Here is a 15,141-nt window from a genome sequence, read left to right as displayed (position 1 = left end):
TCTGACCGGAAACTATTGTTTAAATTTAAAAGCATGGCTGCTGTAGTGATGTGTTAAAAATACATTTGTGAGCCTCAGTCTAACTGCACACATTCACATAAACACACACACGCACATACACACCATAGCCATTTTCCTGTTGACTCCGCTCTCCGCCACGTTGGTTCCCCTCTACGTGTGTGTGTCGCATTCTCCTGCGCACCGCCAACGTTCTGTTTGTGCTGAGGCGGGAAATGGCGTCCGCAGACATGGTTGTTCTGTGACTAGCCACCGAGCAACAAGACACGGCTGGCAGCGACAACCACGGCCCCACCTCTGTCGGTGGCCGCCACGGTCGTGGCCGAGAGCTGACAACGCTGCGGCAGGTTTTGAAGAGCCCCCCCGATCATCGGTAAGAAGCAAACAACGTCAACATGTAAACAAAAAAAAGGTTTGTCCCCCTCGCTGATAGCTAGCGGGCTAATGCTAGCCAGCGAAGGGGGCGTAGTCTAAATGGCTGAAGACAGCTACGGAGGCGAACAAAATACAGCCGGAGCGCCGCTAGCTCTTATTTAGCTTCATTTTACCATGGCATTTTTGGATAGTTTGAGGGTTAAACACGAAAATTTAAACGGGGATACACTTGAGCCGTGCTGTGGGAATTAAAGCGAATAGTGTCACGGCTTTGCTTTTGCTGCCATTGGCGTTTTTTTGTTAGCTTTAAAGCAAACTGTAGCCGCGGGTGCTAACTTTAGCCACGGAGCCCACTGACAATATCAGGTTTACGGTACGAATAATTCAAAGTGACAGTAGATACAAGCGTCAGTAATGGCCACACAAACACAACAGTCGTGTCCTTAGATGCCCGGGACACCAGCATCAGACCTGTGGCAGCTGTACGCTGGGCCAGTGTGCTAAATAGCAGCAGCTGGCTATTATTACTAGCGCTAGCTGACGTCGTTGGTGTTAATGCAGCCGGTCCGATGTTATATAACGGTAGTCGGCGGGGCTGTGAGGTTATCGGGTCCAACTTCAAAACGATTAGCTAGTTAACTAGCAGCATTATTGAAGGCATATTAACACAGAAACCATTTGTGATGAATAGCAGGTACATTGTAGCACATTAAAGGCTTCACATCCTCGTTACCATCAATGTTTATCACGTACACCGCCCACTCTACTGACCGGTCTGTCTGACGTGCATTTCATTTTGATGGAAACTTCCCCCCGAAACTTTGAATGTCTCATTCTCAAAAAACAGGATAACACAATTTGAACATAGCTGACGGGTTGACCCCCATGTCCAGACTGTCTCTCTTCATTAATCTAAGTGAATGTACTAGGGCAACGGCGTTGCTGTCGTTGTTATTATATGCACTTACATACATGCAATATCAAAGTTACACCAGATTAGTAAAAAAGAAAATGGCACGTCACAGTCCACTGAAAATAATTAAACCCACACAAACACTTGGCAAACTACTCTGCTTGGCATTCAAAGTGACCAGCATCATCCACAATTATTATTTTTGTTCTGAGAAGTAGGAACAGGAACTAAAAATTCACAGATACCAATGACCAGCATGATAGAATGACACTTTAAAATAGTCCCCGTTTGGGTACTTTTATCTTTGCTTACTCAGCTTAACAGCAGAACCTGTGCGACACAGGGATATGATATATTCCTTGACTGTATGCTGTCTTACAAGTCACAAGAAACTGCATTTGGTTGAACAATGCTTGGTATAAAACCAGTAAAATTGCACTTGTCGTCCAGTTTGCAGTTCGGAGACCAGCTCATCTGTCCACGGTTACCAAGGTTATTTTGTCTGTAAATAATAAATAGTCATATTTTTTGATTGGTTTAGATTCCCCTTAGTTTACTGGTGAATTTCACCTAAACTCACTGAAAATCTTATCTTATCTACCTCAGGGGCAGAATATTAGAAATATGTAGACACAGTGTAGTGCCACCACCTCAGTGCAGAAACATCTAATTGACATCTCAATGACAGGTTCAACAAAAACAGGACATTGAAGGCATCATAAAGTTGACTTCCACACAGAACTTTGAATTGCATTAGATTGTACACTGAAAATGAATTATCTGTCAAATTTTATTGCTTGCATGTGGGTGGATAAATCAGCCTCTCAGCCAAACTTCTTTTTTCCCCCTTTGTCAGATGTTTCTATGTGACGGTGGCGCATGATGAGGCTGAGAGTGCGTAAAGCTCCTCAGCAGCCAAACTTAGGCCGTCGAACCCACCAATCCCAGGCCAAACGGAAATACTGTGAAGTGGAGCCCTCCCCTGTGAGAGGTCGTGGCAAAATGCAGAAGAATGAAACAGGCCTGTTCTCCACGATAAAGAAATTCATCCGTGGAAATGCTGTCAAGGTGGGTGTACATCACGATACACGGCTGCTCTTTTACAGTCTTGTTTTTGTTGCCGTAACGTGATAATACACTGTAAGAACAAGGTTTTTGTAGCCTCCGCTACATTTGAGCCAATAATCTGAAACGGTGAGTCACATAATAGTGAGTAGTGTTTTTAGATCCGAAGAGAAAGTCTCGAACACAAGCAACATTGTGTCCCGCTCTAGCCTTTTTCTGTGAACTTCCTCATATTTATTCTGGCAGCGGTTTCACGTGGTAATGATGAAGTGGTAAAACCGTGTACTGTATTCTTATTTTATTAACAGCAGTAAGTATTTCATAGTTCAAAACTAGATCAGACCTAATCACGTCACTTAAAGGTCTCGTTAAGTCTTACTACTGGCAGATTTAGTCATATTTTCTCAACACTTTCCAACTAAAACACAAAATAATGATTTAATCAAGTATTGTAGAGCTTTCCTTCCTGTCTGTCAACACGTCTAAGCTATGTTTAGTGTAAAATGAAATATGAAAAACTATGCCACAGCTGCTTGACAATTATTGCTGATTAACATTCTGGTGATAAACTAATGAAATGATTTCCTTTCAACTCTAAAATTACTCTTTTTTTAGACTGAAAGAAGTAAAGATTAGCTGGAAACTTGAAACTGTGTGAAGCGCTGTTGTAGCCTTGACTTGTTCCTCTACCCCCCACAGGTGGAGCAGGACATCCCCGCCAAAAGGAGTCGCATTGATTGTAATTCGGATAGCAATCTAATTACTTCAACACCACAGACTAGAGGCCTTTCCAACAAATCAGTCTCCAGAGTTTGCCGGAAAACTCCAAATAAAGGTACCTCAGTCCTAGTAGGGAGTGGTTAATGGTTCATGTTGATGATGCACAGTTACTAGTACAGACACCATACGCAGACAACTTCTGCTTCTCACTTTATCACTTCGCAATATGGCACTTCCATATTTTTCATATTTAATCCATAAACCTGCCTGCACTCTCAGATCTCCTTCTATTAATCTCACTGTATTTCCTGCCTACCTGTGGTTACCTGTTTCATTGTTTCATGCAACAATATTTATTCAAATGTATTTTCTATTAATCCATTGTACTTGTTATTTTATTGTTTACTGTGGGTTGTAAGGTGCTATTATCATTAACTAGACAGTTATTTTGTTTTTAGGGCTGTTATTAAATAGATGTTATCTTTCTTTAGACACAATGACCTGCAACAGTAAACCCATGAAACCAAACGGTAAACTAGACACTCCCGTTGAGGCAGCAAGCAGCCCACCACGCACCACCCTGCTTGGAACCATCTTCTCTCCAGTCTTCAACTTTTTCTCACCAGCAACTAAAACTGGTAAAAAGGGCTCAAATGTTTGTCTGAAAATGTCTTATCATTTAACATTACCTTTTAAAAAGTTCCCCAGAGACCAAACTGTACCTACCTCTCTCTGTTGTCTTCCCTCTTTCCAGCCACTCCTGGTTCAGACTCTCCTGGCCAAGCGATGGAGGCAGAGGAAATCATGAAACAGCTGGACATTGAGCAGGCAGAGGAAATGCCGAGCAGCACTCTCACGTCAACAGAGGGCATCACTCCATGTCACACCGACCCAGTGTTGCCACAAAGGCTTCAGATTACCTCCGATACATCCATAGAAGAAGGGGAGATTGTGACTGAAACCGACATGCCACCATTAACAGGTACGGCCACTCTCACATTGAGCCTCCGATTTGTAATTTGGGATTTTTTTGTCGATGTAAGTGTAGGCCAGGACAGTTTATGTGACTGATAATCTACGTGTCAGTACTCTGGCATCATTTGGCCCCCCTCACAAATTGCACTCACTTCAGTGTCAGCAGCAGGGTCAAAGACTGAGTGAAGGGAGTTATCATTACATGGACCCAGCTACCAGTTTTTAGATCCAACGTACATAACAATCAAGATCTGCTTCATAATCATCAATAGAGAGCCTGACTGAAAGAGAAATTCTTCTTTTTTTCAAGGAGGTAAACCTTTTCAGAAAACTTCATTCAAAATCTCACTAAAATTTGTAATGAAGTGAATAACAGCCTCAAAAAGGAACCTTCACCTAATCGGTTTGGCTGAGGGTGGTACTTGTTCAGCGACCTTCAACAAAGAGCATTGTAGATAATACAACAGCTTTGACAGTAGCAGCAACAGAACTGGACTGAACAGTGAACGTTTTTAACCATCACAGATAAAAAGGTTAGAAAAACGACTACAGAAATGAGTGAATGTAATAGTATTGTATAGTGATATGGATGACATAAGTACCCTAGGAACATGGTTAATGTTTTCAGATATTATTGAGAGAAGTGACAGGAGCTTGTGTACTTGTGGCTAGTCTGGATATGTCCTTGGGGCTGTGGTTCATTGTTACTCAGACATGTACCATTTGAACTAAGTTCTCACCATTTTGTCCTCATCAGCTCCTGGTTGTGTGCCAGATGGCAGTTACCCACACACACTACCCTCAGCTCCTCCAGAAACCTCTTACGATGAGGACTGGGAAGTTTTTGATCCGTAAGTAGAGCGACGTTATCTCGACAGTGATGATTGTTGCCATTTGTCAGTGAAATAATGATAAAAATCAGCAGTTCAGTAACATTTGCTCCACTCGGAGGCTTATGTGAATACGTGTTGACCTTGATCTTAGAGTTAAAACTAAAACTGTGCTTTTAGCAGCCTGAACTGTGATCAGATGTGTGGTCTGGTTCCACTCGAAGTCACATCCAAGGTGACATTGTGTATCAGTGAGCAAACAGCATCCGGTGTCATGAGAAACTTTCAGCCACTAGATGGCAGCATAAAACTGTCATCACTCTGACACCATGTTTACACCACTGCTGTACTACGTAGGACCCCACCTATTGCTTCACAGTTCGGTTAATTGACACATGTGAGAAGATGATGTTAGTTCTTTGGATCTATTCATCCCTGTGGTACTGACATTTAACTGGACCTTAATGTCTCATGAAGTTGGTTGCTCTAAAAGTGTTCCCCTGTGTTGCGACAGTCCCTGTTAAATGAGGATCTTCTCATGTTTTAAGGTACTTCTTCATCAAGCATGTGCCTCCGCTGACAGAAGAGCAGTTAACGCGCAAACCAGCGTTACCTTTGAAAACGCGCAGCACACCAGAGTTTTCTCTCGTCTTAGATCTGGTAAGCAGTGGGTGGTTACTTGGTCATGTCCGATATTTAAAGTAATTTGACCTTAAAGCAGATATCAGTGGAATGTTTTTGTTAATATAAGTCCTAAATAGTCCTATTTTCCGTCAGCAATCACTTACATGAAGTATTTCAGCCTAAACACGAGTCTCTCCGTCACTCTGCTCTGCTGTAACCCGAGGAGAAAATTTTCCTTGTGGGATACAAGTGTTATCCAATGAGGGGAGAGAACGGCATGAAGGGCTGTGTGTGCAGCCAAGGGATGCGCGTGAATGTGGTGACGTAGCACGAGGACCAATTGATGCCTGACAAGGGCGGGGGCTGCTAACTCATGGTGCGTTCAAGGAAACTCGTACTTTGTGTTTTTCCTTCCTGTGAAGTCATACCAGTTCGATCTGGTACGAGTTCACGGGTCGGAAGTTACGAGTGGCCGTTATAGGGAACTTTCACAGACAACAGGACGGTAAAAACACGAGCTACGGGTTACCTGGAACGCTACCAAGTCGTAGTTGTGACTTGAAGCTGTAACTTACGGTTTCAAAAGCCTGCCTTGAACACAGCATTAGCCGAAACGGCCGTGCCACTGATATCTGCTTTAATTAACTGTTTACAGATATATTAACAATCATTATTATGTATTATTTAGGATTAGGAAACACATTAATTAATGTAGCCTATTAGCAAGCAGTTAATTAATGTATACTACTCAAAGTTAGTTAATGAATTAAAAGTTGAATAATGTAATTAGTTATCATTATATATGCATTACTCAGCATTGTGTTTGTGCTGTGTGTTCATGCTGATGTTTTCCTCTTCTGTTTCTCAGGATGAAACTCTGGTTCACTGTAGTCTGAACGAGCTAGAAGACGCAGCCCTGACATTCCCTGTGCTCTTTCAAGATGTAATATACCAGGTACCAACTGTTGAAGGTCACTCTGTAATTGAACAGTTTCCATTTTCTCGTGCTCTGATTAAATTAGATTTTTTTTTTTTCAATCTGAAGGTGTATGTGCGGTTGAGGCCCTTTTTCCGCGAATTTCTTGAACGCATGTCTCAAATGTATGAGGTGAGTTGTCTTTATGAGCAGGACACTCCAGACAGTGTTTATTTAATATGACTGAATTTGATTAATGATTTACTACTCATGTCTTTTTGCTGTCCATTAAAATTTCAGATTATTCTCTTCACGGCTTCAAAGAAAGTCTATGCTGACAAGTTGCTCAACATCCTGGATCCGAAAAAACAGTTGGTCAGGTCAGTGAAAACTCTGAAGCAGTTTGTCTAACAGATTATTTTGATGTTCACTCTGCATGCTTTGTAACATCGAGGTCACAGAAACAAAACTCTTCAAAAGCATTGATTTTAATTCCCCTTAAAAAAAAAGGACCATAAATATATAATAAAAAATATATTTGAAAAGATATGAAATGTTTTCTCTGTACTCTGGCATGTTATTAGTGCAGCATTTCAATGGTATTTCCAGCAAAACATGACTTGAAAATCAAATCTGTAGTAATAGTGTTTCTTTTTAGTCATGTAAAATTAATTTAACTTTAAGATTTATGATTATATTTTGATTGGCTATTCCTTCCTTACATTTACTGTATCTATTCATTCATTACAGCTGCTATTCCAGGCATAGACTGTGTTAAATGATTCATTAATAACGATAATAGAAATTACACTGCTATACAGCTGGGAGGTATGAATTAAAATGGGATATTAATATCAATAAATCCATGTACTTGTTAAATAAGTCGAGGTCATCTGGTTCACACTGGTTTCCATTAATGTCTTTAATACTAGCATGACCGCGTATTTTAAATAGCTTTCTTTGTGGTATTTAAAACCCTCTGCTGAGTTAGCTGTGGTGATGAGAAGATGAAATCTAAAGGTCACTATAGGTTTAACAGATGTACAACGACCTGAAAGCCAAGGTGATTGACCTGTCAGTCAACCATTAAAGCTGACTAGTGAGGTGCTACACTCGGCCTCGTCAGATCAACAGAGGAGGCTGCGCCTTTTCTCTTCCTTAGAAAGTATGACAGATAAAGAAAGGAGAATGTGTTTGCACCAAAACTACCTGACACCCCAGTGATGTTTCTGTTCCTCCTTCCTGCACATTTATGTTTTCTGATCTGGTCTCCCACACTACTTACATATATGTTGTTGTGATCTTAGATATATATGAATTTATATGATAAAATCGACGGATGGAGGCACAAACCTGTTTTGCACATAAAGAGCAGACATCTGCTATTAACCTGTGGGATTAATGCTCTATTGGACCTGACTATTTACACACAGTTTTTTTTATTAAAGGTGTCATTGTGAAATCCCACACTCCACACTAGAACCTAATTTTCTTGTTTCCTTGTTGTTAGTTAGGAGTCTGTCGTGGTAACTTGAAATTGTATTGTTATATGTTCTAACTGAGAAATAATCTCTGTGTTTTACAGACATAGGCTATTTCGTGAGCACTGTGTGTGTGTTCAAGGAAATTACATTAAAGACCTAAACATTCTTGGACGGGATCTTTCCAAGACGATAATAATCGACAACTCACCCCAAGCCTTTGCTTATCAGGTTAGTAAACCAAAAAATAAAACAATTCAAAACAGCTTTTTATTTTTAACCAGTAACAGTCCCAGGGTTTCTGAGTCACAGAGATTTTGTCTTTTCCAGCTTTCCAATGGGATCCCTATAGAGAGCTGGTTTGTGGATAGAAATGACAATGAGCTTCTAAAGCTTGTTCCTTTCCTCGAGAATCTTGTGGAGCTGGTATGTATTTTTAAATTATGGCTTTTGTCATGTTAGCCTAACATCAGATATGATGGCGTGAATATTACAACTTCTCTTTCCTCTGTGGTCAATGCATGGACGTCTCGTGCCTATAATGTCATACACCAGAGGAAAAACATCATCGGTGTTGAGTGGTTGTACCAAATATTACTAAGTGATGAATTAAAAGATGAATATTGATCACAGAATTAAGAATACATGTAGCGCTTATGACGGGTATCATTGGAAAATGTTTAAAGTATTCCCCACAAGCGGGACGCTCCGGTGGCTCATCCCCTGGCCTAGAGCACAGGCAGTGTCGGCATAGCCCCTAGTCCTTCCTGCAGCGGCCTGGGTTCGAATCTGACTCGTGGCTCTCCCCTGATTTCCTGTCTCTTATACTTTCCTTTCATAACAAAGACATTAAAAGTCCCAAAATATACAGTATCTATTCCCCACAAGAATCTCAGTATGTTCAGCTCACTGTGAAGTAATGAACTCACAGATCTAGGAGGACTACAGTGCAGGGCCTGAATGAGGATTTTTGAGGATTCTGTATCTATGTAGTCCAACTGATGAACGTAACACTGGATCTCACATACAATCTTTTTTATATTCTTTAACTAAACACTTTGTGAATTCACCAGAGTTTCTTTACTACACAAACCTGTTGTGAATTAATGATTTCAGATGGGCGTGTGGTTTGTGAGAACTAATCATTAGCATTATCATGGCCCCTAAAATTGCCCCTTTAAATGTAAAGCTGCCTTATCTGTCCGTTTCAAGAAAGTTTCATTCACAAAGTACAAGTATGAACTGCAGAGCTTCAAATCTGTTGTCAAAAATCAGTTCATCACTCTTTCACTCTCTTCATGTTATTAGTCTTGTTTATAATGTTGCTTGTGTCTTGTTCGCCTGGAAATAAAATGACCTACCTCTCTGTGACAGAATGAAGATGTCAGACCGCACATCCGGGAACGGTTTCGTTTGCACGACCTCCTCCCTCCAGACTGATAACCTGGCGTCCGCCTCAGTTCAAGATGGTATCAACGGCTGGAAAAAAAACAACAAAAAAAACTGACCCCTTTGAGGATCTATTTGGTGGATTTCTGTTTGCAAACAACATTGCCATTACTATCATCATTATTATTTTTGAAATCATGCAAAAAAAAAAGTGAAAGCTATGTTTGAGATAAAAAGCCCTGGATGTTTTTATACATGCGCACTCGAGCCCGCCTCCGAATAAATGGACCTGCAGGTTCTTTACTTCGCTCGCTTCTTTTTAGTGCAACCTTGAAAACAGCCTCCTGGAAGGTATTTTGTCTCTTAGGAACCATTTTGGATTGACAAAACTGAATGTCATGCAGTGTTGGATTTCATGGACCTTGTTGGCTTCAGTCTGACCTTGAACGGCCAGTCAAACCCTGTATAATATTCACTCTATTTACTTGTAAATATATGTACATATTTTTTTTCTTCAAGGTTTTTAAGTCATTTTATTTTCACTTCAGATTTTAGTATGTATTCTTTGATTCGGTTTCTTTTATAAACCAACAAAATGTTAGTGTGTTTTGTTTGAAGTTGTTGATAAACTGCTGCTTTTCTGTTGTATGCCTGCATTATTCCTGTGATGCTTTACTCCATTACATGCAGTTGTCTGTAATAAGGTGCAGTTTTTAAAAAAAAATGTATCTTTGGGAGGAAAATGTTTCTGAAATAATATTTTAAAGCTATGTCATGTAAGCTAGAATAGGGTCTCAACTGAATACAAAGCCATAAAGGCAGAACAATAATTTTGGAGATTTGTATTTGAAAGTCCATTTCTGATTTCGATACCTTGATCGTCCTCTTTGGTGACGGGTGGTCGGGGAGGTGGGTGTGTGGGAGGGGGGTTCAGGCATCTTGCACTTTGACATCCAGCCCTTTGTAAGTTGATGTAAAATCTTGTCACTTTTCTACACAGGTGGATATCACCTCAATTTGTTATGTGGGGAGAAAAAAAACTGAAATTGTAGCACCAGCAAATTGCCAACATGTTTGCTTTCAAATCTTGTTTTCCAAGACGTCTTGTATGTGGGATCTTTATGATGTAGGAGTCACAAGTTTTATTGACTATTGAATGATCACTCCTGTTGTATTCAGTGTTACTCAATGGTTTCCTTGAAAATAAATACATTTTTATATGACTGAGCTTCATGCTTATAATTATTCTAGTCGTAGTTAAGTAAAACAAAGTGGTATGGTGAAATGAGCTGGACCTTGGAATCAATATATGTTTTCAGTGTTTTTAAAGCTTTCGATCACATCACATGGTCTTCATCAGCACCCTGAATTTGTTGACATCAAACTAGATGTTTCCTTGCCCCTAGCGCCACATGATTTAATTGACACCTTCAAAACAAGTGGAGTTCAAATTGCTTTGTCAACATGCAAGACAAACCTCTGACAACAACAAATTATTTTTTCCCAATAAAAGGCCCATGGAGGAATTAAAACTCTCCTGACTGGTAGGAAACATCATACACCTTCAAAATAAAAGTGGGATTGTAGCAGCAGAGGATTGTGCAGCCGGACTTTGAGTCAGTTATGGAAAAGTGTAGCAAAAAGTTAGCAGAATTGATTAATTGGTTTATCCACCCATCTGTTTTGTGCTGCTTATCTGTGTCCTGGGCATATTCACTACCGGTAAATTCATTTCACCATCAGGAGGTATTGTTGATGTTGCTGGGAAGTGTTGAAAAAATGTCATGTAGTAAATAATTCATTGCTGATGTTTCTTTACTTTACTCACCTCTAAAAGTCTGAAAAGTTGAAATGTTTAAAAGCACAACACAAGAGCATTTTGTCAATGACCCAGCAAGAGTAACTGGAAGACAGGAGATAATGTATATTAATGTTTTTTAATTTTTCAATATTACTGAATCAGAGTTGGTGATCAAATTAGTATTTTTGTCATTTACAAAAAAAAGGACAAATAAATGAATTAATTAATTGATAATTTTTTTCAGTTAAGACATGAAGTATGGTGTAAGGAAAGATTAGGCAATGTGGTTGTTACTCTACAGCATCGATAGTATTATTGTGGTGTCACACTGCTGCGTTGATAACAGCAGTGTCATAAGTGCTGTAAAATACTGAATAATTGTTTCAAACAATACACAATTTTTTCAGAAAATCATATCAAATCAATCAATCATTCAGTTTATCAATCAATCAATTAATCGATCGAATCATGACTTTGTTAAATTGTTTATCCCTATTTTTACAGCTACACAACAGTTATTTTCTGTTTTCTAGCTACTATTTGAGACATCATGGGTGTCACATCATAATTCTTTTCCTGAATGTTAGTGGCTGGATAGAAATGATTTTTTTTTTTTTTTTAAGCGATGGTCCTCTATCTTACCAGGACAAATAAATCTAAAGCTCAAACCAGTTGAACTGTTTTCAAAACTCTCCCATTGCAAAAACAAAACATATGACAATATGACAAAGTAATTGCTTTTACTTGGTGGTCCTAGTTATGGGCCTACTTTCATTAATAAACTGAAATGACAAACTTCTGAAACATGCTTTGTTCATTATGTCTATCAAAAATAAACCAGATAAACAGAGAGGGAGAGAAAAAACAACCTCCGCTGTGACTTGACAGACATCCAGTAACAGTGGCCATAGTTTATTGTTATGTGCACAACTTGCCAGTTTTTATTCACAGATATGAAACTTAGGAGATATCCTGATCAGATAACCTGTTGATGTCCTAATCCTTTTGTTCTTTCAAGAAATAGGTCATTATCTGATTGTAAGGGTGCACTGAATTGCCCCTTCCAGAGGTCATGTGTCTCCAAATACAAAGGGGGCCAGTCTTCATCACACTTATCTAATGGTGTCTGAAGAAGGAATTATTTCAAAACAAAATCACACAGTTAATGATAGTGCGAAGATAAGACGTGGGGATAATTAACTGAGTATTTAGACTAAATGCACCCAGTGAAACCCCCCCTGCCCTCATCTATTGGCTGCTGGTGGTGGGGGGTGGAGGTTGTGGCTCATGAACTATATAAAGCTGACATATATAAAAGGTGCAGACAGGTGTGTTCACCTCAGAGTAACATTATTTCTATCAAGGATGTGGATGCTCTTCTTTCTCAGCGCCTTGTTGGGGGCATTAGGGTCAGAGGAACAGCCCTCTGGGGCCGCTCAGCAGCTTCAGGCCCTCCACTGCCCGCCCTGCGACAGGGTCCACTGCTCCTCCCGACGGGCGCTGAAGCTCCAGTGTAAAGGTGGCGTCACGACGGGCGTCTGCGGCTGCTGCCCTGTCTGTGCCAGGACGGAGGGGGAGACCTGTGGGGGGACATGGGACTACCTGGGCAAGTGTGACGAGGGACTGGTGTGTGTTTCCCAGGACGCAGCGGCTGATATACCGAAAGAAGAGCGCAAAGGGATCTGTAAAGCAGGTGAGACTATAATTAATAACCTCAGGATCTAAGATGAAACGTGCTGCAAACGACTTAACATCATTAAAATCATTTTCCACAGGGAGGTGAATGTTTTCTTACATTAATAACCAGTTAAGAAAAAGAGGATGTGACAACAGCACGGAAACTCATTCATACAGCCACTGCAAAAGCAGCACAACCACAACCTGAGAAAATTTCAGTTGAAGTAAAAGCCCTGAAGCATCTGAGATATATGAAAAGTAGAAATACTACACCATGCAGCAGACCTGATTCTGTCAGTGTTGTATTCATTTTCAAAATAATATTGTATCATTGTTAATTATTCATTTAAGGATTTCACTTGTTGTAGCTGATTGAGGGGAAGCTTTTTTCAATAAATGTACAAAAAACACTTGTGTAACTTAATGTGCAGCAGTTTTGGAAAACTGATCATTGGTTTTTAAGATTTTCAGATTTTTATTTACAATGTAACTCATGACTACAGCTGTGACATGGTGGAGTGGTAAGTAGGTAATCTCAACTGCAGTGGAGTTATAGTATAAAGTGGCAGAAAATTGAGATATTTAAACGTACAATACTTGAGCAGATGTACGAAGTTGCAGTGGGAACAGTGCCAGTGTGGTAAGTCTTATTTATGAGCTGTGAAGACTGATAGTGCGGTCAAGGCTTCCTTTGAATCAAAGGTTTCTGCTAACAGTTAAGCCATAATTACACCTCTTATCTTCTCCGTGGTGAAAAGAGTTGTCACTGTTATTGATACAGTATCAGACGTAGTAAGAGATTAGAGGTTTGCACACTTTGTTGCAAATATGTAAACATTTACATTTTAAAAGCAAAGGTTTCATGAGATGCATATCTCCTGTTTCTCACACTTGCTTTGTGTAGTGATTGAACCACTGGATCCAGAGACCTGTCACCCAGAGTGCACCAGGGAATACTGCCAGGCCAACCCCTCTGAAATCTGCTCTGCCAGGTGCCTGGATGAAACTTCACCCAACAAACAAACTCCTCTCATCTTTTTCCTAATGTTTCACGTTGCATTTTGAACTGAAATCTGACTCCTGTGCTTTGCAGGTCTGCGTCTGTGGAGAAGAAGCCATGCCAGGGCTCCTGCCAACACACCTCCTGTTCAAGCTGTCTGCTGCTCAAACCCCCGTCATGTCCTCAGACCTGCGCCCCCTCAGATTCCTCCTGTCTGCGCCGCTTTGGGAAGTGCGTGCACAACCACCTGACAGCAGCTCATAGTCCTGCATGCCACAACAACCTGCAGGTAAATGAGGACGTCACAACGCCACATCAACAACAAATTAAGCGATTATATTGCTTCATTAAAATGTCGTGCCTTCGCACACCTCATCTTGTGTGTGTGTTGTGTTGTTTTCCTCTCTAGGGTATTGCTGAGGGGCATTTTCTATGTTTGGTCCCAGCCTGTCAAAACGCACAGAAGTAAGAAGAGGAGATCCAGAGAGAAAACCTTCCAGAGTTATGTAGCACAATGGAAAAAGGCAGCTATCTCTAAACTTTGTGTATCACATTTTACATGTCATGTAACGTTAAGCATAATCCTGTGAAATCAAGTGTATTTTAAATCATGAGAAATAAAGGTCTATGTCACACTCTACTCGTTTGGTGGGAAGATGATGTTGCTAGAATGATTACTGGCTAGATAGGACATGGATGGATGGATGGATGGATGGATTCTAGGTTCACTAAGATCCAAGTGATTATTTCAGTATCAAGAATAACCTTTTTTATACAATTATCTCTATTATTAGTCGACTTGAAGATAAATGATGAAAACCATCTGAAATTCATGAATTCTTTACTGCTAATTACTGTATTTGATACTCTGTATTGGGACTCAACTCATACAGGCAGCTAACAGGTGACTGTAAACAGTGAAGCACCAACACTCTGCACATGATGTGTAAAGTGTTTGTAGCCATGCAAGTTGCACGCCGTCTGTCCATCATAGGTTGAAATATCTCAGCACCTTGGATGACATCCAGATATTGATGCCTTTAGAGTAAATCCATTATAGGCCAAATACAGCACTAGCAGAACTAATGGCATTAGTCTTGACTGCACTGCTAAACAGCAACATGTTGATTATTTAGCTCAAAGCAGAGCCGTGCCGCAGCACAGTGTCAGAGCCACTTGTTTGGTTTTAGTTTAGTCTTCTACAAGAACTCCCTTTGTAGTGATCATGTGTGACCTAATAACAATAAGCAGAGACAGTGAAGTATTTAAAAACTGTGAGGTGTAATAATATGTTAATGTGGGTAACAATAACATAGTAAATGAATCTGTCTTTGTCCATCTCTTGAGTCTCTTCTTG

General features: G+C 40.2%; 2 protein-coding genes across 2 annotated transcripts; both read left to right on the top strand.

The window, feature by feature from the left end:
• The first annotated feature begins 218 nt into the window (after positions 1-218).
• Positions 219-10,529, top strand: ctdspl2a (CTD (carboxy-terminal domain, RNA polymerase II, polypeptide A) small phosphatase like 2a). The gene is made up of 13 exons (XM_085778778.1): positions 219-391; positions 2,163-2,374; positions 3,071-3,206; positions 3,583-3,729; positions 3,846-4,073; positions 4,824-4,917; positions 5,445-5,556; positions 6,389-6,475; positions 6,566-6,628; positions 6,737-6,816; positions 8,022-8,148; positions 8,248-8,343; positions 9,292-10,529. The coding sequence occupies exons 2-13, from the start codon at positions 2,186-2,188 to the stop codon at positions 9,355-9,357; spliced, it is 1,425 nt and encodes a 474-aa protein (XP_085634904.1). The 5' UTR covers positions 219-391; positions 2,163-2,185; the 3' UTR covers positions 9,358-10,529.
• Positions 10,530-12,440: 1,911 nt separating this feature from the next.
• Positions 12,441-14,746, top strand: LOC146985667 (uncharacterized). Its single transcript, XM_085780585.1, has 4 exons — positions 12,441-12,800; positions 13,689-13,776; positions 13,878-14,073; positions 14,194-14,746. The coding sequence occupies exons 1-4, from the start codon at positions 12,473-12,475 to the stop codon at positions 14,251-14,253; spliced, it is 672 nt and encodes a 223-aa protein (XP_085636711.1). The 5' UTR covers positions 12,441-12,472; the 3' UTR covers positions 14,254-14,746.
• The last annotated feature ends 395 nt before the right edge of the window (positions 14,747-15,141 follow it).

Source organism: Trachurus japonicus, chromosome 6 (genome assembly GCF_045865225.1).
Source record: "Trachurus japonicus isolate A0001 chromosome 6, Traja_1.0".
Lineage (NCBI taxonomy): Eukaryota > Metazoa > Chordata > Actinopteri > Carangiformes > Carangidae > Trachurus > Trachurus japonicus.
This window is presented reverse-complemented; position numbering and strand designations above follow the sequence as displayed.

Bases quoted from the DNA above. Each gene is read 5' to 3' on its own strand.
- ctdspl2a (XM_085778778.1), top strand. From the start codon at position 2,186: ATGATGAGGCTGAGAGTGCGTAAAGCTCCTCAGCAGCCAAACTTAGGC. The intron at 4,918-5,444 runs GTAAGTAGAGCG...TCATGTTTTAAG, and splicing joins GACTGGGAAGTTTTTGATCC to GTACTTCTTCATCAAGCATG. The intron at 8,344-9,291 runs GTATGTATTTTT...TCTCTGTGACAG, and splicing joins TCGAGAATCTTGTGGAGCTG to AATGAAGATGTCAGACCGCA.
- LOC146985667 (XM_085780585.1), top strand. From the start codon at position 12,473: ATGTGGATGCTCTTCTTTCTCAGCGCCTTGTTGGGGGCATTAGGGTCA. The intron at 12,801-13,688 runs GTGAGACTATAA...TGCTTTGTGTAG, and splicing joins CAAAGGGATCTGTAAAGCAG to TGATTGAACCACTGGATCCA. The intron at 14,074-14,193 runs GTAAATGAGGAC...TTTCCTCTCTAG, and splicing joins CATGCCACAACAACCTGCAG to GGTATTGCTGAGGGGCATTT.